The sequence below is a fragment of the Lissotriton vulgaris genome, chromosome 1_2 (genome assembly GCF_964263255.1).
Source record: "Lissotriton vulgaris chromosome 1_2, aLisVul1.2, whole genome shotgun sequence".
Taxonomy (NCBI): Eukaryota; Metazoa; Chordata; class Amphibia; order Caudata; family Salamandridae; genus Lissotriton; species Lissotriton vulgaris.
The window spans coordinates 16,458,868-16,482,037 of record NC_141686.1 but is presented as its reverse complement, the minus strand read 5'-3'; the positions used below and the strand labels follow the sequence as shown (position 1 = coordinate 16,482,037).

General features: G+C 47.1%; 1 protein-coding gene across 1 annotated transcript in view; it reads left to right on the top strand.

The window, feature by feature from the left end:
• SMC1B (structural maintenance of chromosomes 1B) overlaps positions 1-23,170 on the top strand; it is a 2,420,665-nt gene that overhangs the window by 2,027,773 nt on the left and 369,722 nt on the right. The window contains exon 19 of the mRNA XM_086952745.1: positions 10,053-10,151. Coding sequence (XP_086808871.1) covers positions 10,053-10,151 — 99 coding nt within the window. The remainder of the gene's footprint in view (positions 1-10,052; positions 10,152-23,170) is intronic.

The following is a 23,170-nucleotide window of genomic DNA, read 5'->3' as shown; positions in this document are numbered from 1 at the left end:
GTGTCCCGTGGGCCCCTCCTTTGCATTTGAGCTTTACGCGTCCGGTTCCTTGTCCGTTGGCTTGTGAGCTCCATGAAGACCTTCCTTTGAATTTAACTTGCTTTCCTGGTTGCTCCAGGCTCACTCCAGCTTCCCTGAAAAGGAGAAGCGACACAGACCTTGCTGGTCTGCCCAGAGCCAATCTCGACATCCTGCGTGGATTGCGGTTGCCAAGGCTTGTCGGGTCCAATCCGGATACCGACACCGCAGTCCTCTAGATCCACCGTGGGACAGTTCGAATCCAGCGCCTGGTCATCGTCGATGCCTCCTGGACCTCGTGGCTGAAGAGACAAGTTCGACTACTTCACTGAAATCACCCGACATCGCCTGGTTCCTTCCTAGTCACTTGCTAGTGACCCAGACTCTTTCCCTTCTGCTTTCAGGTTCTTCAGATCTTCGATGCACCCTTGGATCCACCCTGACACTTTTCCTCTGGTCGCCTACAGCACTTCTTTGCAGCTCTTCATAGAAAACGACGACGAAACCCGACACGAAAAGACACCTATGCACCCGGGTTCGGTGGGTGAGGTAACACGAGTACTCTGGTGCTCCCGTGGTTCTTGACTCTCGAAGTGTCCTAGTTTGAAAGGGTTCCATCCTAGTCCCTCCGGAAGTGTCCTTAACTTGTTTATTTGTAACTTCTTTGTTTCCCATAGAAAGTCAATGGTAACCCTCGTCTGTGTTTAGACACTGCACGCGTCTCCCGTGGGCCTCCTACTTCCTAACCTTTGGTTGTTTAGTGAAGTCCCAGTGATTCCACAGGCCCCAGGCCTGCTTTCTAACTCTCACGTGGTACTTATACCATTTTCCTAGTATATGGTTTGTGAGACCCCTAGGGCATAACGTATACTGTGCAACTTATCGTATATTAACTGTGTGACTTGTATTTTATTTTTACCTCTGACCTCATAAAGATTGCATAGGGGTTGTGTTTAAATTAAATACATAAATATTTGATATATACCTTGTGTGGTGTCCTTTCATTTGGTACTCAAGGGAGTATATATGGTAAAACAACTTGCTTAACTTGCCTACTGAAGTCTTAGCCTGAAGACTGCTGGTTCATGCTACCACTAGGATAGCTTTCTATAAGGTTGACTTTACAACAACCATCAATAAGGGTCGATTAGACTAGTGGACATCATATGCCAGGCTAACCTCTCACAGCTATCACTGCATTAGTACATGGGCTGCTTCTATTTTCCAGTCTGCTACATGGGCATCTCTCTATATGTTCACAAAGTACCAATGCCTGGGCAGCCAAATCCGATGAGAAGGGCACTTTGCCTACTCGGTCCTGCAAGATTATTTAGTTTGAGCCAGTTTCCCTCCTCCTGGGAGGTACTGCTTTGTTATCTATTCGAAAGGAGAAGATTCTACGGTTAGAAGTTTCTGTCAGAAGAAGGTTACTTACCCTTATCTAACACGCTCTCTGGTAGAGACTCTAACCATAGATTCCTCACCGACCCTCCCACCTCTGCGTTCTGTGAACAGGACTCTTTCATCTAAATTATTCCAATTTAAAGATCTTCACACTGGTTTAGGATTAGACTCCGCGTTTGAGGGTGCCAACAGGGCAGACAGCAACTGAGCTCAGCGGGTCTGGGTGTGTCAAAAACAAATGTTCTTGACGCAGGGTATACGATCTTCTCGTACATACAAATGGCCTACTGTTCCCAGAAAGAAACTCAGATGCAAGATTGAAATGGATCTAGAATTGCTCCAAAAAATATTATCTGGCAGGAAAGGAAAACACAGGAGAACAGAAATACCGTTCCATCTGTCCAGGCCAAGCAGCAAGGTAAAGAGCAAGATGATACAAAGCAGGAACTGGAGAAGGAAGAAAAATCAACGAAATCCAGTCATCAAACAATCCTGCAAATACAATTGTGATGCAACTGGTCTCAAGATGGCTCCCTTTTATGTTGCAGACAAAGATGTGATGTAATTAGAAAAGTGGTTCAGCCACCTTGAATTGGGACTGGAGCGCAATAATAGATTTTTTTTAAACAGTACTGAATTAAAAGTAAGTTCCACTGTATACAGGATGTCCAATAAAAGTATAAACAATCCTAATGGAATATTGTGGTACATACTGGACTCCACAGTTTCTTTAAATCTTCTTGCATCACTCTTACTGGAAACCAATATGCAGGTATATATGTAGTAATCAGAAAAGCCAATGCAACAATCCTAAATATATTGAATACATATCACAAATTTATTAAATACAACAGATATTTTAACACCTTAAGCTCTGCCGTCGGCCAACGGTCGTCACGAGCGCTACCTACCCAGTGCTGTGCACGACCTTTGGCCGACGGGCCAGTATTCGTTCTTCGAACGTTCAGCACTAGGCGCTGAACGTTCGAAGCAGCTAAGGTGTTAAAAAAGACCAATATGGTCCAAATCAGAAAAACATGTCAGAATATATTAAAATTACATATGGTTAAAAAAATCACACACAATACATTAAAACTAGACAGAAAAATAAGGAAGAATTGGTTTCCTATTAGTAAAAAAGGAGACACAAAAAATTTGATGAGCACAATTAAGCTTTGCGTCAGAACTGTTTTCTCTCAAGTTATAATGTGTTTCTCCTTAAGCATCGACACGTTTCGGTGAACCACACAAATATCGTCACCTTTTTCAGGAAAATGTGTTACCGCCCCTCAAAATCTGTAGTATTAAAAAACATAATGTTTTACATAATCTGTTAAACATATCTAATGCATCCTGTATTCATTTGCAGCATAGTCTCATTTTACTACATAACCCTATACATAACATGTATTTCAAACATTTAGGTTCTAGATGTTTATACCTAATTATACAAACAAAGGGCACATAACAACAATTAAGACAGTATAGTAGGCATATGTATACCTAGAACTAGTAAGCGTAATCTAATCATCACAGTTGGTATCCATATAACCTATCTTTCCACGAAACATCTCTGGTTATACTATACCCCTAAATAAAGTCAAATATCATAGGCACAGAAATACATATTATTTAAAATACAGGTATGTATGGAAAAGCATTTCTATGATGGAGGAGACCAGGTAGCCATAATAATGAACATGCCTGACTATTGAGTTAATGTCAAGTAGTTTATGTTAGAGGGGGCCACTAATAGATACCTAAAGACTTTCTTATAGGATTATATGTTCAAATCCTGGTGTGCTCAGTCCTACTAACAAATCACAGAGGGCAACAAACGGCCTAAATGGGCCAGAAGACAGCATACCTTGGCTAGGATATCAGATTAGAGTTCACGTGATGCCAAATGGTGCCTCAACACTTGTCTTATTTTCATTTCTTCAAGACCATACATCAACATAACAATGTCTTCATATAATAACGTAGTTCTAAAAATCACACAACACAAGACCAGGGTTTTACTGCTGATAATAAAATCCCTCTCGTTAACACTATCTCTGACTCTCAAGTCAAAGAGTAGTAATGGATATATAATACAAACCTACTTGTTGGTATATATGTCACACAGATATTCGATACAGCCGGAGCAGAGGTCTATTCAAATCGTGTTCCCCTAATAAGCAATTCGACAATATTTGCCTGCAACATAAGATAACATAAATCTTAGCTAAGGGGCTCAACATGTCAGGCATCCGTTAAACACCACAGTGTTTATCAGTAGCTCATGGCCTCTTATGGACAAAACGTACCTTTAAAAACGATTTGCTCGCGTATCAAAGAGACAGCTTCTGTATGAAGATACGGGAAAAAACGTCTCCCGATCCTGCAGTATAATATCCGCCTAACGATGGATTACCATGTGCCTGGAACCCTAAACATAAGATAATACGCCTTATTAGCATCAGGAGGCCGCACCACTAGTGATCACAACAGATGGGTCCTTAGAGGGATGGGGAGCTTACCTACAAGAACTCCAAGTAAGCGGAAAGTGGCCTCAAGCTCAAATAATCTCACATAAATTTGTTAGAGTTGAAAGCTGTGTATCTGGCTTTCCAGACATTTCTGCTGAGGAGACAGAATTCATCAGTGCTAGTCCAAATGGACAATACCACAACAATGCACTACCTAAACAAACAAGGGGGCACGAAATCTCACCTTCTCTCCAAGGAAGTCCAAATGTTGCGGGAATGGGCCATAGACCACTGGATCTGCCTTCGAGCAGAACATGTTCCAGGGCAGCAGAACACGATTGCGGACTCCTTAAGCAGACTGACATCATTGTGTCACGAATGGGAGCTGCACCACCAGACCCTAAAGAACGTATTCATCTGCTGGGGCACACCGAACCTGGACCTGTTTGCAACTTCCCAGAACAGCAAATGCCTCTACTATGCAAGTTAGCATCCCCAACAGGGGTCATGGGGGAATGCCTTTTCAATTACATGGTCCGGCATCTTTGATTACGCTTTTCCTCCCAATCCTCTTCTTCCAAGAGTCCTGAGAAAGATGAAAGTTGAGCCATGCAAATTGATCCGAATCACTCCAGCATGGTCACATCAACACAGGTACGCGGAAATGCTTCTCCTATCGCAAGTTCCACACTTCAAACTTCCAGTGATTCCAGATCTTCTGACTATGAACCAGGGGCATATAGTACACCCGGACCTCAAGAGACTGCATTTGTCAGCTTGGCTCCTGAATACAATTAATTTTCATTTAATCTATACAATAAGATTGCATTCTGGTAAAACAAGCTGCTTTACACTCCTTCAAGACATAGTCTGAAGGCTGCTCTCCACAGTTAATAATTTGGCAGCTTTCTAAGGTTGTCTGAGACCTCTTGTGGTCTGGACTGGTGCTGCGTGCCTACTTTAATTAGTGGACAGCATGTACCAGGCCAGCCTCTCACAGTTAGTTCCTTGTCCTGCATAGAGTGATGTGGGATATATTTAGAAGACCGAGAAGATATATTGAGGAAGGTATATGTTGTTTATCTGGGTTAACAATTTATATGATGTGATCTTCTTTTACAATTTAAGGAGTGGAATAATTTATACTTAACAAGGAAGGGAGGTAGAGTACAACGTAGGATTCCCGCTCCACGGGCACTGATAAATAAACAAGGAGAATCCTACTACCAGTGTGAAAGGAAAAAGGAAAGAAGGGGGGACACACAGTGTTGTGTAAAATACCCCTCACACACCAACAGGCCCCTTGGTGTCATGCTTCATCATCGGGGTCTTCGCACCCCGCTAAGGGGATGCGGCACGCTTCGACCTGCGACTACGCTGGAGCGTTGACAAATCAGACTATGTGTGGTGTGTGTTGAGTGCAAGTGAAGGGAATTAGATGTGAGTGGGAGGTGTAGTGAGAAATTAAAAAGTACCTGGCTAGTGGGTAAAATGGAAAAAACTTTATTTCGTACCCCTGGCTGGTGCTGTTAAAAAGTGTGCAAAGGAACGAGGCTTCTTGTCTTATTTAGGGACAAAACCTCTGGTGTGCGTCGACATGTTTCGGTACAGGTGTACCTTCTTCAGGACGGGGCACAACTCCCAACCCTACTCACGTTTTTCTAAGGAAAATAGGTTTTGTTTTACTTTTTCTAAAAAGTGATAACACTCATTAAAGGTGGCTACAATGTGCCTACAGCGGTTCTCTGGAACATGTAATTACATGTCCTGAAAAAAAGAAAAAACCATTAGGTTTGGTTACCATATAGGGTTGGCTCAGACAGATGCAGTCACCTGGAGCCCCAAACAGTTCATTAAACCTGTAAAGGAAAAAAGACATACAAAACACACAACACACAACAACATGTAAGACACACTTAGAGTTTTTGTTTGTTTTTCGACATACTTATGGTCTTAGTTGGCTATTGCCTCATGAGCAAGTCCTGAGCATCAAGGTAGGTAGGTGGATCCACAATCTATAAGAATAGAGGAGTGGATTCAGTGTTGTTGCTTTTACTCACTTTTCAACTCCGTCATACACCTAGAGAGGCTGGACTTTGTTTGACAAATACTCACGAAATCCGCCTATATTGGCCTCCTTCTACCACCCTGTGCTGCTCCGCCGTGAATGGAGTACGGAAGAGCTAGGCGGTATATAAAGGAGGATAGGGTGTGTTTCCATAGGTTGATTAGCGGAAATGGCAAAAGACCATGTATGGACGATACCTGTGTTGCCGCCCCCTCCACGCATGTGGTCTAGTCACATGTAACATGTAACCCTCTGTTATTCGTTTATTACCGGGTTTTCGGTACGTCCAAATATGGGCTTTCCACTCGTCAGCCATTCACTGGCTGTTGCGCTAAACGAGGGCCCATGTTGTACCGCTGCCGCGCGGTTGACTCTTGTACGCGCATGTGCACTGCCGGTTCCTCTGTATTTTATTCCGCGCATGCGCGAAAGTCGGATGTCGACCGAGCATGCGCGATGGTGTAGTGTAGTTGGCGCTAGTCATTGAGGATGCATTGTCTCCATTTAGCCAACATATATCCACATTCTCTGGGCATCTGGTCGTTGTTTGCCAGATACTGGCATTGGTTTCAGTTTGGAATAACAATGTCTGTTTTTATTTTTATTTTCAAGGATTCAGTGCCATATCTTGATAGTTAGAAGGAAGTTTTTACTCAGATGTATTCAGCACTGTAACCTCATGTTATCTGTACAGAGGGTAATACATGTAGTAGCCCTATGATTAACGTTGATGGCCACTAGTGTGAGTTCCCAGGCTCACGTATGGTATTTCTCACGTATTCCGGGGGTGATCAGGAGATTTGGCTCCACGGAATGTCATCATTGAGTCCCGTGATATGAGTCGCCAGGCGGAACACCCAACGTTGTTCCTTTTGGAATAGGCCTGTTTCTGAGGGTAATCGTTCGATGACAGTCCAGCGTAGATCGTTGATACAGTGCTGGTGTGATAAAAAATGTGATGCCATCTTGGTTGTTGTTTGTTTGCAGCGTATATATACACAAAAGCAATATACGCTGCAAAAAAACAACAACCAAGATGGCATCACATTTTTTATCACACCAGCACTGTATCAACGATCTACGCTGGACTGTCATCGAACGATTACCCTCAGAAACAGGCCTATTCCAAAAGGAACAACGTTGGGTGTTCCGCCTGGCGACTCATATCACGGGACTCAATGATGACATTCCGTGGAGCCAAATCTCCTGATCACCCCCGGAATACGTGAGAAATACCATACGTGAGCCTGGGAACTCACACTAGTGGCCATCAACGTTAATCATAGGGCTACTACATGTATTACCCTCTGTACAGATAACATGAGGTTACAGTGCTGAATACATCTGAGTAAAAACTTCCTTCTAACTATCAAGATATGGCACTGAATCCTTGAAAATAAAAATAAAAACAGACATTGTTATTCCAAACTGAAACCAATGGCAGTATCTGGCAAACAACGACCAGATGCCCAGAGAATGTGGATATATGTTGGCTAAATGGAGACAATGCATCCTCAATGACTAGCGCCAACTACACTACACCATCGCGCATGCTCGGTCGACATCCGACTTTCGCGCATGCGCGGAATAAAATACCGAGGAACCGGCAGTGCACATGCGCGTACAAGAGTCAACCGCGCGGCAGCGGCACAACATGGGCCCTCGTTTAGCGCAACAGCCAGTGAATGGCTGACGAGCGGAAAGCCCATATTTGGACGTACCGAAAACCCGGTAATAAACGAATAACAGAGGGTTACATGTTACATGTGACTAGACCACATGCGTGGAGGGGGCGGCAACACAGGTATCGTCCATACATGGTCTTTTGCCATTTCCGCTAATCAACCTATGGAAACACACCCTATCCTCCTTTATATACCGCCTAGCTCTTCCGTACTCCATTCACGGCGGAGCAGCACAGGGTGGTAGAAGGAGGCCAATATAGGCGGATTTCGTGAGTATTTGTCAAACAAAGTCCAGCCTCTCTAGGTGTATGACGGAGTTGAAAAGTGAGTAAAAGCAACAACACTGAATCCACTCCTCTATTCTTATAGATTGTGGATCCACCTACCTACCTTGATGCTCAGGACTTGCTCATGAGGCAATAGCCAACTAAGACCATAAGTATGTCGAAAAACAAACAAAAACTCTAAGTGTGTCTTACATGTTGTTGTGTGTTGTGTGTTTTGTATGTCTTTTTTCCTTTACAGGTTTAATGAACTGTTTGGGGCTCCAGGTGACTGCATCTGTCTGAGCCAACCCTATATGGTAACCAAACCTAATGGTTTTTTCTTTTTTTCAGGACATGTAATTACATGTTCCAGAGAACCGCTGTAGGCACATTGTAGCCACCTTTAATGAGTGTTATCACTTTTTAGAAAAAGTAAAACAAAACCTATTTTCCTTAGAAAAACGTGAGTAGGGTTGGGAGTTGTGCCCCGTCCTGAAGAAGGTACACCTGTACCGAAACATGTCGACGCACACCAGAGGTTTTGTCCCTAAATAAGACAAGAAGCCTCGTTCCTTTGCACACTTTTTAACAGCACCAGCCAGGGGTACGAAATAAAGTTTTTTCCATTTTACCCACTAGCCAGGTACTTTTTAATTTCTCACTACACCTCCCACTCACATCTAATTCCCTTCACTTGCACTCAACACACACCACACATAGTCTGATTTGTCAACGCTCCCGCGTAGTCGCAGGTCGAAGCGTGCCGCATCCCCTTAGCGGGGTGCGAAGACCCCGATGATGAAGCATGACACCAAGGGGCCTGTTGGTGTGTGAGGGGTATTTTACACAACACTGTGTGTCCCCCCTTCTTTCCTTTTTCCTTTCACACTGGTAGTAGGATTCTCCTTGTTTATTTATCAGTGGAATAATTTATGTAATGGGATCTTTATGTGATGTGATCATCCTTTATCATCCAATGAGGGGAATCATTTATGTATTTTGATTTTTCTGTGTAACTTAGGATTGGTTACATATATTTGCAGGAGGAGTGTTTTCTTCGACCCAGTGTCCTGTTTATTTTGTTTTCTGAATGAAGGACATATGCTGTATCTTGTTATCTCTTAGTTCCTTGCTGCTCGGGCAGTGGGAATGTGATGCAGTAGAATGTTCATGAGTGCATAGTTTGTATGAGTAGTCACTTGGAATGAATGGGGCTGAGCAGCAGGATGCTGCTCCCACTGGGGCCATACTTACCATCTTACCTGTACCTGAATAAACCTACTCCTATAATCTACACTACAGGATATCGGAGTGATTACCTATTAAGGCCATATTTTGTTTACAAAAATTGCCCCTTGTTTGGTCTATGACGGTCATTGCTATCTGCTTATCTCTGCCTTCCTTAACAAGCCTGTCAGCCTAAATCTTTCAAAGGGGGTGATACATAATCTGCTTGAAGATCAGAAGGCACGCAGTTTGCAACTCTGATAAGGAATTCGAAAAAGCTGGTCGACAGGTCCTAGTATGCTTGGGGGCCTAGGGCTCGCAGCTTCAGCTACCAAATGATTTTGGTTAAATGATACCCATGATATGGAACTGTCTGTAGTTGGAAAGTAATTGAATGAGTCTGGCTTGTATCCGAAAGTGCCTCTTCAATGATTGCTTAGTTTGTGTTTGTGTGTGTATGTGGTATTCTGGATGGGTGAGTAAGTGAACGCAAGAAATTATCAATAGGTACACGTTTGAGTGCAAGCATGAGAGATTAAGTGTATGGATGAGTGATGACTTAGGCCATGGATAAGTAATAGCCTGATCTAGTGACTTTGCCATTTTTTGCTTCTTGCTCTCCAGTTGTCACCTAGTGTTGTTCTGCCTAATTGTGTTATCTTCTCTTTGGTCTTCTTTTATTATTCGGTTACATTTGCTATGTGGTTTTTTTTCATTCAAAGTTTTTGAGTAAAACAGCATGGATGGTTCATGTATTATTTAGAACTGTTTACATTTATTAAACTTTAGAGCACCATTATTTGCTTGATACATGATAGAGAAAAAAAATGATGTCCTCGTATATAAAAGTTTGGAGCAACAGCATTTGTTCATTGACATCTTGTTTCATATTTTTATTTTTTGTACTTTGCAGATCGGAACTGAAGTGGAAAGCACCCAGAGTACTGCAGGCATATATGCAAGAGAACGAGACATGCAAATAGACTATAGCAGTTTAGAGGATGATCTAAAGGTAAGTGAATGGTTGTCTCTTTTTCATAAATCTAAGATAGTCTACATTCAGTCTTTTCAGATGATCTAGCACCATCCTCTGCTATCAATATCCCTCCAGACCTAATGTGTGGTAATATGTCTAGTTGGCAAACTGAAGTCTAAATTACAACAATCCCATGTCTTGCCTTTCAGTTGTTTTCCTCTCAACAGCACTGATAGACATTATGCTGCTTTTTAGGCTTCGCCTGTACATCACTTGCTTAGCTACACGCATTGAAACTGTGTCGCACTGTTTGGTTTCTCTGGTGGCACGCTTTGAAACAGTGCTTATGAAAATGTATCCGGCACACCTACATTGACGTCCATTAGGTCAAGCTGGGCTGGGGAACTTTGTGTTTCGCATTGGCTCACCATCCTGTGATTCTCAGCCAATCACTTAATCTCAGGCAATCACAGGGAACGGCCATGGGGCGTGGTGGCAGAGGGATCAGTGGGGAGCAAGTTGAAAGATGACGGGGTAGGCAAAGTAAAAAAAAAAAACAAAAAAAAACAACTCGGCTATGCAGTGAGCGAAAAGTAAGTGGTTTACATTTTTTTTTTTTTACTTTCCCTATTCCGTCCTCTGTTCATGTCAACACGCACCCACCCAGCCAGCCCTGCCCCGCCCCACTGTTGTTACCTGTGCCGGTTTCAACTGTGTAAACTCCCCGTGCCTACACCTACCAAAAAAAAGAAATAACAAGTATTTGCTATGCAATCGGTATCGCCTTAGGGACCTTATATGTATTTAGCTTTGCAGCGCATTAGCCTGGGTGCTGAAACATCTACTGTTCTTTGACATGGAGGGGAAGTAAGCACCAAACTGCATGACACGCCAGGTATGAGAACACATGGAGAAAAATAATGCCTTTCAGCATGAAATGGTACAGTCGGTTGGCACGGAAGGAGGAAAAGCAAAGTATGCCAGGCTCAGCGCTACTTTGGGGGGTGCGATCCACGTAAATAACCCAAATTCCACGCTGGTGCCTCATAAAGAAGGCGGAAATCATGCGCATATGATCTAAATACACTTTTTCTTCATAAAACCCAAACTACTGTCACTACCGGGGACCGCCATTAACATGGGGGCACAAACGGTGCTCGAGGTCAAATGGCAGCCGCCAACTAATTTTAATTAAGGCTGTATTAAGAAAATCTCCATTTGGCCACTTTTCAACCGTGCTGAGTACAGGAGCAGCATCTCGATACTGGAACGCAGCATGATGTGCCCCGAGAGAGCTGCCACTAAACAGTGATCTGGGTAGAATGGGGCAGAAGATAATCTTCAATTCTAAGCAAACATCTCAGGCGTCGAACCCCAATATCCGGTGAAATGTGCCTCCCTCATCCCACCACCACCACTCATCAAGGCGGAACCCCTCCATGTACTCTTTGTCCATGCCAGTACAATGCATATAACCAGCCTATGTGTCCCTGTGTTTAAGTCCTGTATTTACCCTGCTCCCCTTATCAGTACCACCCACGCTACCAACAGCAGCGACCCTGTGTTCAGTCAACCTTCGGTCAGGACGTTTATTGGAGGTGCATGGCACAGTTACCCCATATAGGAGAGTAGGGTCTGCTTTCCTATGGTCACCCCACTTTTTGCTTTTTGCTTCACTGGTTTTCGACTTAATGTGGCTGTGGGCCTGCTAATCAGACCCACGGCCCAGCTGCTCTCTCTCTAAATTCACTACCATGTACTTTAGGTGCATCCAGTGTACAGTGTACTATAGGTACCCAGGGCATAGGTGCATCCAAGGCCTACCAGGGGCTGCAGCATGTATTATGCCACCTATGGCTGGCCACTCACATTGACACAACTGGCCGATCACTCAGCTGGGGCAAGGTTGTGTAATCACCCCTTGCTTAGATATAGTATTCCTATATCTAACCTTATATCTAGACACATATACACCTATAAATCACTCCTATGACAGGCCTTCACAATCCTGGAGGCAGAGTTCTTTGTTTTATGTGAGATGGTGCTCTAGCATGAGCTGAGCCTGTCTGAAGCTTACGGAACCATGTCCTTACAGCTATTTTAGGATATTGCCATACCATATACTCTTAAGTGCATTATGAACCTCGCGGTTAAATGCTAACTCTGGTTTGGCTTCATCAAAACATGTCGAGTAAGGTGTCATACGCTTTGGAATACTACCCCCTCGCCAGTTCTGGCGACAGGGGTAGCATTCCACCCTTCTAGAGGGAGAAGACATGTTGTTCCTACTAATCCCGATTAAAGTTAACCAGAGCCTCAGCATCACAAAATGGATGCTGCTGCCACAGACACAGGTCTGACCTCCTGCTGCTGGGAGTCCTTCCAGCGAGGGAGGCTTGGACAATAGGTTTCCTGTCTTGAGGTGCTAGCACCACCCCAGACCACTCTCCCGGTGGTTTTGCTGATCGTCATCCTCGTGAATAACATAGGCTGCCCGCTCGCTGTTGTGAGAAGTTGGCCTGGTATATGATGTCTACTATTCTAGTGGGCACCTTGCACAAGTCCAAACGACCCTTATTGAAGTCATGTATTCACAAAACAAGACCTAGACCGAACAGGCATAAAACATTCAATCAATTAATGGTGTACCATCAACTGCAAACCTATTTAGGCACATAGGTATGTTTTTTGTTGTCTCACAACTGGTTTATGTTTTCAAGGGATTGGGCAGATGTTCTTTAATTATGGCATAATTCGGATGTACCTCCTACCTCAGTAATTAAAAGAGAGGAGTATTGTGCAAAAAGGTTTGCAGTTGATGGTACACCATTAATTGATTGAATGTTTTATGCCTGTTCGGTCTAGGTCTTGTTTTGTGAATACATAATTGAGTGGAGGACGACCTATGACCATTTTTCCCTCTAAGCTCCTTGTTGTTAACTGTAGGTTGTAAAGTCAACCTTATAGAAAGCTATCCTAGTGGAAGCTGTGGAGAGCAGCCTTCAGGCTAAGACTTAGAGGCGAGTTAAGCAAGTTGTTTTACCAATTATAATCTCTTGAATGACCAAATGAAAGCACACCACACAAGGTATATATCAAATATATAAGTATTTAATTTAAACACAACCCCTCTGGTCTCTTTATGAGGTCAGAGGTAAAAGTACAATACAAGGAAATTAATTAGCATACGATAAGTTGCACAGTGTATGTTATGCCCTAGAGGCCTCACAAACCATATACTAAAATAGTGCTATAAGAACCATGTGACAGTAAGAAACAGGCCTAGGGCCTGTAGAACCACTGGGGCTACCTAGAATCACCAAAGGTTAGGCTGCAGGAGGCGCAAGGGGGACGGGTGCAGTGTCTAAACACAGCCGCGGATCACCATTGACTTTCTATGGAGAACAAACAAGTTACAGTTTTAAAGATTAAGGGCATCTAGGGGTGAACTACGATGGAACCCTTTTAGACTTAGACACTTCGAGAGTCAATACCCACGAGAGCACCGGAGTACTCAAGTTACCTCACCCACAGGAGCCTGGTCCATAGGTGTCTTTTGATGTCGGGTTTTGTCATCGATTCTAATGGAGAGCTGCGAAGAAAGGCTGCAGGCGACCAGAGGAAAAGTGTCCGGGTGGATCTAAGGGTGGATCGGAGATGTGAAGAACCTGAAAGCAGAAGGGACAGAGTCGGGGTCACTAGCTAGTGACCAGAATGGCGAGAAGAAGATGCCATCCAATGTCGGGTGATTTCAGGTGAAAGAGGTGAAGCTTGGCTCTTCAGCCACGAGGAATAGAAGGCGTCGACGACGACCAGGAGCTGGATTCGAGCTGTCCCACGAAGGATGTTGAGTGCTGCAGCGTCAGAATCCTGATTGGATCCAATAGCTTGGCAAGAGCAACCCACGCAAGGTCTGGGGGACTCCTCCTTTAGAGGGAAGTGAGGTCTGGAGCAACCAGGAAAGCTCAAGAAATCAAAGATGGCCCTTCATGGGGGCTCGCTAGCCAGCGAACTAGGAACCACAAAGGGGCCTCGAGCGGAAATGAACAAAGCAGGCCCATAGAACACTCATGGAGTGTAGGCCTCTGAGCTGCGGTGCAAAAGGTGCTCGGTGCAGGGGCTTCAAATACCCCAATGCACAACTTCGGGATTCCTCGGAAAGTGGGTGCAGTTGCAAAAATGCAGAATTTCCAGGAGTTCCGGTCTCACGTCTCTTGTGTCCCCTACAGGTCTCAGCTTTGCTGGGAGTGCAGGCCAGCATCAGAGATATCTGGAAGTCTGTGTCTTGTGTCGTGGATTCTTCGGGATCCGGCAGGAGCCTTGAAAATGCAGACCGGCAAAGATGCTGTTGGTGCCTGTTTGAACAGGGTAGTCACTCCTTGACCACAAGGGAGATTTCTTCTGTCTTCCAGTCGATGTGGAACGTCGAAGGTCCAAGATTTATGTATCAAAGTTTCGTCCATGGTAATCTAAAGTCTCAGAGACTGGGATCCTATTCTTATAGTAAGATTAGGGGTTGGACGAACTCTAGGGTCCCACCTATGGAAGGACCTGGGAAGGGGGTGGTTACACCCCTTCCCCTTTGTCCAGTTTTATGCCAGAGTTGGGGCAGAGTGCCCCAGCAACCGGTTTGAACTGGGAAATGCATGGAGCACCTTGTGTGCCCCAGGCAGTGCCCGAAAAGCATTCACTGAATGCAACCCACCCTGCCCCAATACACTAAAGCCTGTCTGGGGAGGTGCTAGCACCTCCCTGGACAGGAAACTTATTGTCCGGACCTTCCCTGCCGGAGTTTCATCCAGTAGCAAGAGGGCAGACTCATGTCTGTGGCAGCAGCATCCATTTTGTGATGCTGGGGCTCTGTTTAACTTTAACCGGGTTTACCAGTAACTACATGTCTTCTCTCTCTAGAAGGGTGGAATGCACTTAAGGGTATACACCCGTTACAACGCATCTTTTACTCCGCACTACCATTACAACGCGACTTTTACAACGCATACCATTACAACGCATTGCGCTGGGGGGCGCTCTAGGATAGGGAATAAGTATAATTTACTATCCAACACCTTCCCTAGGGTCCACGGGGACTGGAGTTAGAATAGTAAATTATACTTACCACTATCCAGCACCTCAAAGCGCTATGCGTTGTAATGGTATGCGTTGTAATGGTCGCGTTGTAACTGTAGGTAGTTGTAATAGTATGCGTTGTAACATGGTACATCCGCACTTAAGAGTATACAGTATGGCTATATCATAAAACAGCTATAAGGAGATGGTTCCGAAAGCTGCAGAGGGGCTCAGCTCATGCTAGGGCACCATCTCACATAAAACCAAGCACTCTGCTTTCAGGATTGTCAAGGCCTGCAATATGAGTTACTTATAAGTATATATGTGCCTATATGCAATGGTAGGTATAGGGATACTATACCTAAGCAAGGGGTTTTTACACAACCTTGCCCCAGCTGAGTGATCAGCCAGTTGTGTCAATGTGGATGGCCAGCCAGGGGTGGCATAATACATGCTGAAGCCCCTGGTAGGCCTTGAATGCACCTATGCCCTGGGTACCTAGGGTACACTATACAGGGGCTCACAAAGGTGACCCAATACCCAATTAGGTATGCACCTAAAGTACATGGTATGAATTTAGAGCGAGAACAGCTGGGCTGTGGGTCTCATTACAGGCCCACAGCCACACTAAAGTCGAGAAACCAGTATATCACACAAAACCAAGCACTCTGCCTCCAGGATTGTCAAGGCCTTCCATAGGATTGACTTATAAGTTACTGTGAGAAGTTGGCCTGATATGTGATGTCCACTATTCTAGTGGGCACCCTGTATCAGTCCAAACAACCCTTATGGTGATGGTTGTAAAGTCAACCTTATAGACCAGCTATCCTAGTGGTAGCATGGGCAAAGCAGTCTTAGGCTAATACTTCAGAGAGCATGTGAAGCCAATTGTTTTATCAATAATAACCCCTTGAATATCAAATGAAAGGACACCACACAAGGTATATATAAAATATATATGTATTTATTACTAACACAACCCCTCTGCACTCTTTATGAGGTCAGAGTTTGAGATACAGCACAAGTGACTCAATAAGCATACTATAAGTTGCACAAATACAATTCTGCCTTAGGGGCCTCACGAACCAAATACTAAGTAAGTGGTATAAGAACCACTTCAGAACAGGTGAATAGGCCTAGGGCCTAGGGAATCGCTGGGACTACACTGAACAACCACAGGTTAGGAAGTAGGAGTCTCACAGGATGCGTGTGCAGTGTCTAAACACACACACAAGTTCTCATAGACTTTCAATGGGAACATAAAAGTTAGAAACTAGTTGATTTCGGACAGTCCGGGTGGACTTGCGGGGAAACCCAGTTAAAACAGGACACTTGGATAGTTATTACCCACGGGAGCACCGGAGTACTCGAGTTACCTCATCCAGGAAAGCCAGGTGCATAGGTGTGAAGTCGTGTCGGGTTTCGTCGTCGATTCCTATGGAGAGCTGCAAGAAAATGCTGCAGGCGACCAGGAGAAAGATGTCCAGATGGATCCAAGGGTGGATCGGAGAAGTGAAGAACCTGAAAGCAGAGGGGACAGAGTCTGAGTCAATAGCCAGTGACCAGGAAGAAACCAGGCGATATCGAGCTGCACACAGGTGAAGAAGTGAAGCTTGTCTCTGCAGCTACGTGGACCAGGAGGCGTCGACGACAACCAGGAGCTGGATACTGACTGTCCCACGAAGGTTCTCGCTGTTGGCTGTGTCGGCTTCCGGATTAGAGTCAACAAGCCTTGGCAAAGGCAACCCATGCAGGAAGTGAAAATCGGCTTCTTGTACAGACCAGCAAGGTCTGTGGAGCTTCCCCTTCACAGGAAAGCAAGAGCAAGCCCAGAGCAACCAGGCAAGCAGCGTTGTTTCAAAATGGAGTCTTCAAGATGGCCACTAGCCAGCGGGCTAGCATCCGCGAAGACGCGTCGAGAGGAAATGCAAGAGCAGGTCCCACTCAGCACTCGTGGAGTGTGGAGGGCTGAGCTTCGGTGCACTTACGACTCAGGGTTGGGGCTTCTCAAGTCCCAATGCACAACTTCGAGGACGCTTCAGAAGCTGCACAATTTAGCAAAGAGCAAAATGGCCAGGTGTCCTGTCCCACTTCTCTCGTGTCTGCCACGGGTCTCAGCTTTGCTGGAGGTGTGAATTGGAATCTGAGAAGTCTGGAAGTCCAGTCCTGTGAAGCCTAGTCGTCGGGATCCTTCGGGAGTGTCGACAAAGCAAACCGGCAATTCGCTAGGTGGTGCCTGTTTGCACAGGGTAGTCACTCCTTGCTCACAAGGGAGATTCTTCAGTCTTCTAGTTGCAGTAGAATGTCGAAGGTCCAGAGTTTCGTTTCTGAGTTTCACTTCAGGATAATTTAAAGTCTCTAGACTCAGCTTCTAGCTTTATACCGATTAAAGGGGCTGGATTACCTGCTAGGTCCCTCCTATGGGTGGGACCAGGAAAGGGGGTGGTTACACCCCTTTCCCTTTGTCCAGTTTCACGCCAGTGCTGGGGCTGAAGTACCCCAGCAACTGGTGTGAACCGGACTATGCATGGAGCACCTTGTGTGCCCCAGGCAGTGTCTCATTTCATTCAACCCACCCTGCCCCAATACACTATGGCCTGGAGGTGCTAGCACCTCCCAAGGCAGGAAATCTATTGTCCAGGCCTCCCTCGCTGGAAGGGCTCCCAGCTGCAGGAGGTCAGACTTGTGTCTGTGGCAGCAGCATCCTTTTTGTGATGCTGAGGCTCTGTTTAACTTTAACCGGGAAAAGCTACAACTACATGTCTTCTCCCTCTAGAAGGGTGGAATGCTACCCCCGCCGCCAGGACAGTTAGTTATAGATTCCTCACCTTATAATTACCCCCAGGCATCAGACTGGATCTGGAAAGTTTTTCGCCAGCAGTACCCCAGAGCATTCGAAGGTGGCGTTGGTCGACTCCCTGTTCGTCATCAGCGTCATGGTCGCCGAGATGACATCAGTTCTGTCTTTTTCCACGCCAGCAAGAGCAGATGTACCTTCAGTCACTTTTTGACTGACTTTTTTCTCAACTTTTGTCGAATTAGTTTTTTGAGTCCATCTCCTCCTGGTGCACGAGGGATGCCCGGATTTAAGGCCTGCGGTTTCTGTAACCGATTGGTGACGGACCCGCACATCGTGTGCCTCTATTGCCTGGAGCGCGACCACGACCCCAAGTCGTGCTCTGACTGCTGGACCATGGCCCCGAAGTCTTTGTGGGAGCAGTTCCGAAAGCTACTCGAGGCCCGGCAGTCGGCTCCGTGTCGTTCGAGATCTCGGTGGCGGAGGAGATCGAGGGACCGATCTCGGAGCCCACACCATTCTTCGTCTAAGTCTTCGCACTCAGGGTCATATAAGTCGAAGCACAAGAAAAAGTTGAAGAAGCATTGTTGCTCCTTGACTTCTCCCTGTCCGTCAGCGGACGCGAAGAGGGATGCAGGTAGTGCCCCTCCCGCGGCTCCACGTGCAGAGGCCGCTGGGTCACCTTCAGATTTCCCTCCTTTCCGGGACCCGGTGCAACCCCTGCCCAGCTTTAGAGTTTCTATAAAGCGATGCATGCCATATTTGGGCAGCCTGATTCTGCCAGCACGCCTTTGGGCTCCGGGGACTCTGCTGGGGGCCCCTAGATGTTCCGCGCCAGCGGCTACGGCCTCAGTGCCGCAGGGTCCCCTTGGATCTAGGCCTGGATCCGGATCAGCACCAGCCGACCTGGTTACGCCTCCCCTGGCCCTGATTCCACTGACACCACTTCAGCGACCAGCATCAGCTGTGTCCCCAGCCGACGTCGACCCCGGCCTCCACCTTAAGGTAGAAACTGAGCCGGATCCGACGCCGACGGGTACTTTTGTGCCCCTGTTCTCCCTGGCTCTTTGAGACCAGATTGGCAGCCAGAGGATGGTGAGGAGGACTGGGAGGGGTCTGGGGACCCTTTAACCGACCAATTGACCTATGAGCAGGACTGGAGAGAGGAACTTGGGGAAGCCAGTTGTCTGGATACCTCACCAGACCTTGGCATGGAGCTTCATACGCAGTGGTGTTTTGCATGGGGGGCCAAAGCTCTCCACCTCGCGCTACCTATGGTGGCAGTCAGAACTAACCTCCTGACAGAGGTCCTTCAACCAGCAGCGAGCTCTTTGGAGCCCCTGCTGCTGTTTAATGACGCCCTCACGGCCATTATTTTGGGCACCTGGTCCAGGATCAACTCAGGGGCTCCTGTGGACAGGATGATTGCCTGAAGCAACCGCCCTCCCCGGGCGACCCTGTTTCCTCTCCCAACACCCAACCCCTGAGAGCTTGGTGGTCCAGGCTTCTATTTCCAAAGGCGCATTCCCTAACGCACCACCCCATAGGTAATCCAAAATGCTGGACCATCTTGGGAAGTAAATGTTTTCTTCCGCCAGCTTGAGACTGTGGTTGGTAAACACTGCATGTTTGTTGGGCCGTTACACCCACTCTGTGTGGGATACGGTAGCACAGGTGCTGCCCCAGTGCCCGGAGGAGGCCCGGGCAGTGCTCTCCCGTGCAGTTGCAGAGGGGAGAGACACAGCCAAGTTTACCATACGTTGTGGGCTGGATATTGCTGATGCACTATGCAGGACGATTTTCATGTCAGTAGCCCTTCGACGCTACGCCTAGTTGTGGTAGACTGGTTTTCCCGGGAATGTCCAATCCACCCTTATGGACATGCCCTTTGATGGCCATAGTCTTTTCGGCGACAAGGCAGACATCGCGCTGGAGCGCTTCAAGGACTCTTGGGCTATGACCAGATCATTGGGCCTCTCCACCACCCGCCCTGCGCAGTCTGCCTTTTACTCCTTTCATGGCTAGGGAAGGCGTGCCCCGCCATATCCCACCCAGGGCCACAGGCCGGCACACGCTGTTTAGCCTCTGCGCAGCAGGCGACGTGGGAACCAGCGCCGTGGTTCTGGGGGCCAGCGGGCGTGTCAGTCCACCAAACGCAGCAGGATTCATCATCACCTCCACCACTGGTGCACCATCACGTCGGACCGGTGGGGTTTGCAAATATTCATAAGGGGCTACTCCCACCCCTTCAAGACTACCCCTCCATCCATGCCACCTCAGTACCATCGCATGTCGGAGGATCACCCAGCCCTTCTCCAACAGGAAGTTTTGGCACTCTTGGCCAAGGGAGTAATTGAGCGCGTTCCTGAACCAGAAGTAGGTCGTGGTTGCTATTCCTACTACTTTCTGATGCCCAAGAAAGACAAAGGCCTGTGACCTATCTTGGATCTCAGGAACGTCAACCGCTTCCTCCGGAAGGAGAAGTTCAAAATGTTGACACTCGCTCAGGTCTTGTCTGCCCTCGACCCTAGAGACTGGTTGGTAGTGTTGGACTTGCAGACCGCTTATTTTCACATTCTTGTCCTGCCGGCCTACCGGCGTTACCTCGGTTCACGGTAGGCCACAAGCACTTTCAGTTTACTGTGCTTCCCTTTGGTTTTACTTGCGCCCATTTTGTGTTCACGAAAGTGATGGCGGTGGTTACAGCTCATCTGCGCAGATCAGTGGTTCCAGTCTTCCCCTATCTCGACAACTGGCTGTTGAAGGCGGGCTCGCCCAAGGCTGTTGTCTCCCACCTCTAGACTACAGCCTACCTCCTGCATTCGCTGGGTTCTCTATCAACGTGCCAAAGTCACACCTGACCCCCTCTCAGAAGCTCCTCTTCATTGGAGCAATTCTGGACACAAGCAGTTTCGGATTTATCCTCCCGAACATCGAACCTGGGATATTTGGGCTAGGATTCTGATCTTTCAGCCAGGGTTTCGGTCAGGATGACCCTCAGGCTGCTGGGTCTGATGGCCTCCTGCATCCTGCTGGTGGACCATGCCAGGTAGCATATGAGGGCTCTGCAGTGGAACCTGAAGTTCCAGTGGGCACAACATATGGGGAATCTGTCCGATTGCGTCCAGATCTCGGAGGGCACTGCACACCAATTGCAGTGGTGTCTTACGAACCATGATTGGGTTGAGGGCAGATCCCTCTCCCTTCCTCAACCAGAGTTCACAGTGGTGACCGATGCATCACTTCTGGGATTGGGCAGCAACATGGGGGCGGCGGGACTCAGAGGCCTCTGGTCTCCGGCTGAGTCTGAGCTCCACATCAACCTTCTGGAGCTTTGGGCGATTCGTGTTGCACTCAAGGCATTCCTTCCCTCTGTCCGGGGAAGAGAAGTTCAGGTGTTCAATGACTACACCTCCGCCTCTGGACATGGCTGGAACATCAGGGCATATCACTGGTGGTTCAACACCTGGCAGGTTCTGTGAACGCTAGGGCAGACGAATTCACCCGCAGGTGCATGATGGCTCACGAATGGCCTCATCACTCTGAGGTGGTGCAAGGTCTCTTTCAGCAGTGGGGAGAGCCTTGTTTAGATCTAGTTGCCACGAAGAGAACGCGCAATGTAAGCAGTTCTGCGCGTTGGAAACTCCAAGGCGGCACACGCTAGGCGATGCTTTCCGTTGCGAGTGGAGTTGCGGTCTTCTATACGCCTTTCTGCCTATACCGCTTCTGCCCAGAGTGCTGAAGAAGGTCAAGCGTGACCGGGCCCAAGTCATTCTTGTGGCTCTGGATTGGGCACGAGGAGTCTGGTATCCCGAGCTGCTCAACATGGCCATTGATTCTCCGATCAGACTACCTCTTCAGGAGGATTTTCTGTCGAAGCGGCAGGGGACGGTCCTCCACCCGAACCCGTCCAGCCTCCACCTCCTTGCGTGAAGATTTAGCAGTGGCAGTTGACTTCGTTTGACCTGCCTCCCGAAGTCTGCGATGTTATCTTGGCAGCCAGGCGTGCCTTCACTAAGACGGTATACTGCCTGCAGATGGAACAAATTAGTGGCATGGTTCGCAGCAAAGGCTGTGGATCCCCTTTCTGCCCCTCTTTCAGAGGTTCTCTTGTGCCTCCTTTCTTTGGCCCAGCAGGGTTCTGCTCTGGGCACTCTAAAGGGCTACCTCTCGGCCATTTCAGCTTTCCTTAGGGTTCCTGATCAGCCTTCTCTTTTCAAGTCCCCTGTTGTAAATAGATTCCTTAAGGGCATTAATCATCTTTTTCTTCCTGTTACCTTTGTAATGCCTCAGTGGGATTTAAACTTGGTTCTTACCTACCTCATGTGCTCTCCTTGTGAGCCGCTACATAACTGTCCTCTCAGACTTTTCACTTTGAAAACTGCCTTTCTGGTGGCCATCAACTATGCACGCAGGGTGAGTGTGCTACAAGCTCTTTCTTCCAAGCCTCCCTTTTTGTTTGTCCATCTGGACAAGGTCATTCTGAGAACTAGACCTTCCTTTCTTCCCAAGGTGGTTACTTCTTTCCACATTGGTCAAACCATCACTTTTCCCAACTTCTTTCCGCCTCCGCATCCTTCAAAAGAGGAAGAGAGGCTCCAATGTCTGGATCCAAAACATGGGCTTTCCTTTAACTTGGATCGCACAAAACAATTCCGGGTGGACGACCAGCTCATAGTTGGTTACTTTAGCGCTAAGAAAGGTCAAACCGCGCAAAAACCGACCATCTCCAGGTGGGTCGCTCTGTGCATCAAAGCGTGTTATTCTTTGGCAAAGAAGGAGCCTCCATTGGGACTGTGCGCCCATTCCACCAGGGCGACGGCAGCTACCACTGCTTTGGGACGGGAAGTCCCCCTTCATGACATATGTCAGGTAGCTACGTGGGCATCGCTGCACACGTTCACCAAACACTACTGCCTGGACAGTCATGTCTGGAGAGACGGCTTCTTGGGCCGTTCTGTTCTCCAGGACTTTCTGGTGTGAACTTAGCTTGTCGACCCACCTCCGGGGTTGGTATCACTGGGTTAATTAGTCTAAGGTAAGGAATCTGTAACTAACTGTTTCTTTTAGATGAACAAGTTACTTACCTTCGGTAACGTTATATCTGTCAGAAACATAGGTTGGGTATAGATCTCTTACCGCCCCACCCATCCTCCCCGTTCTGCGAACTGACTTCTAGGGTTAAGGTCAT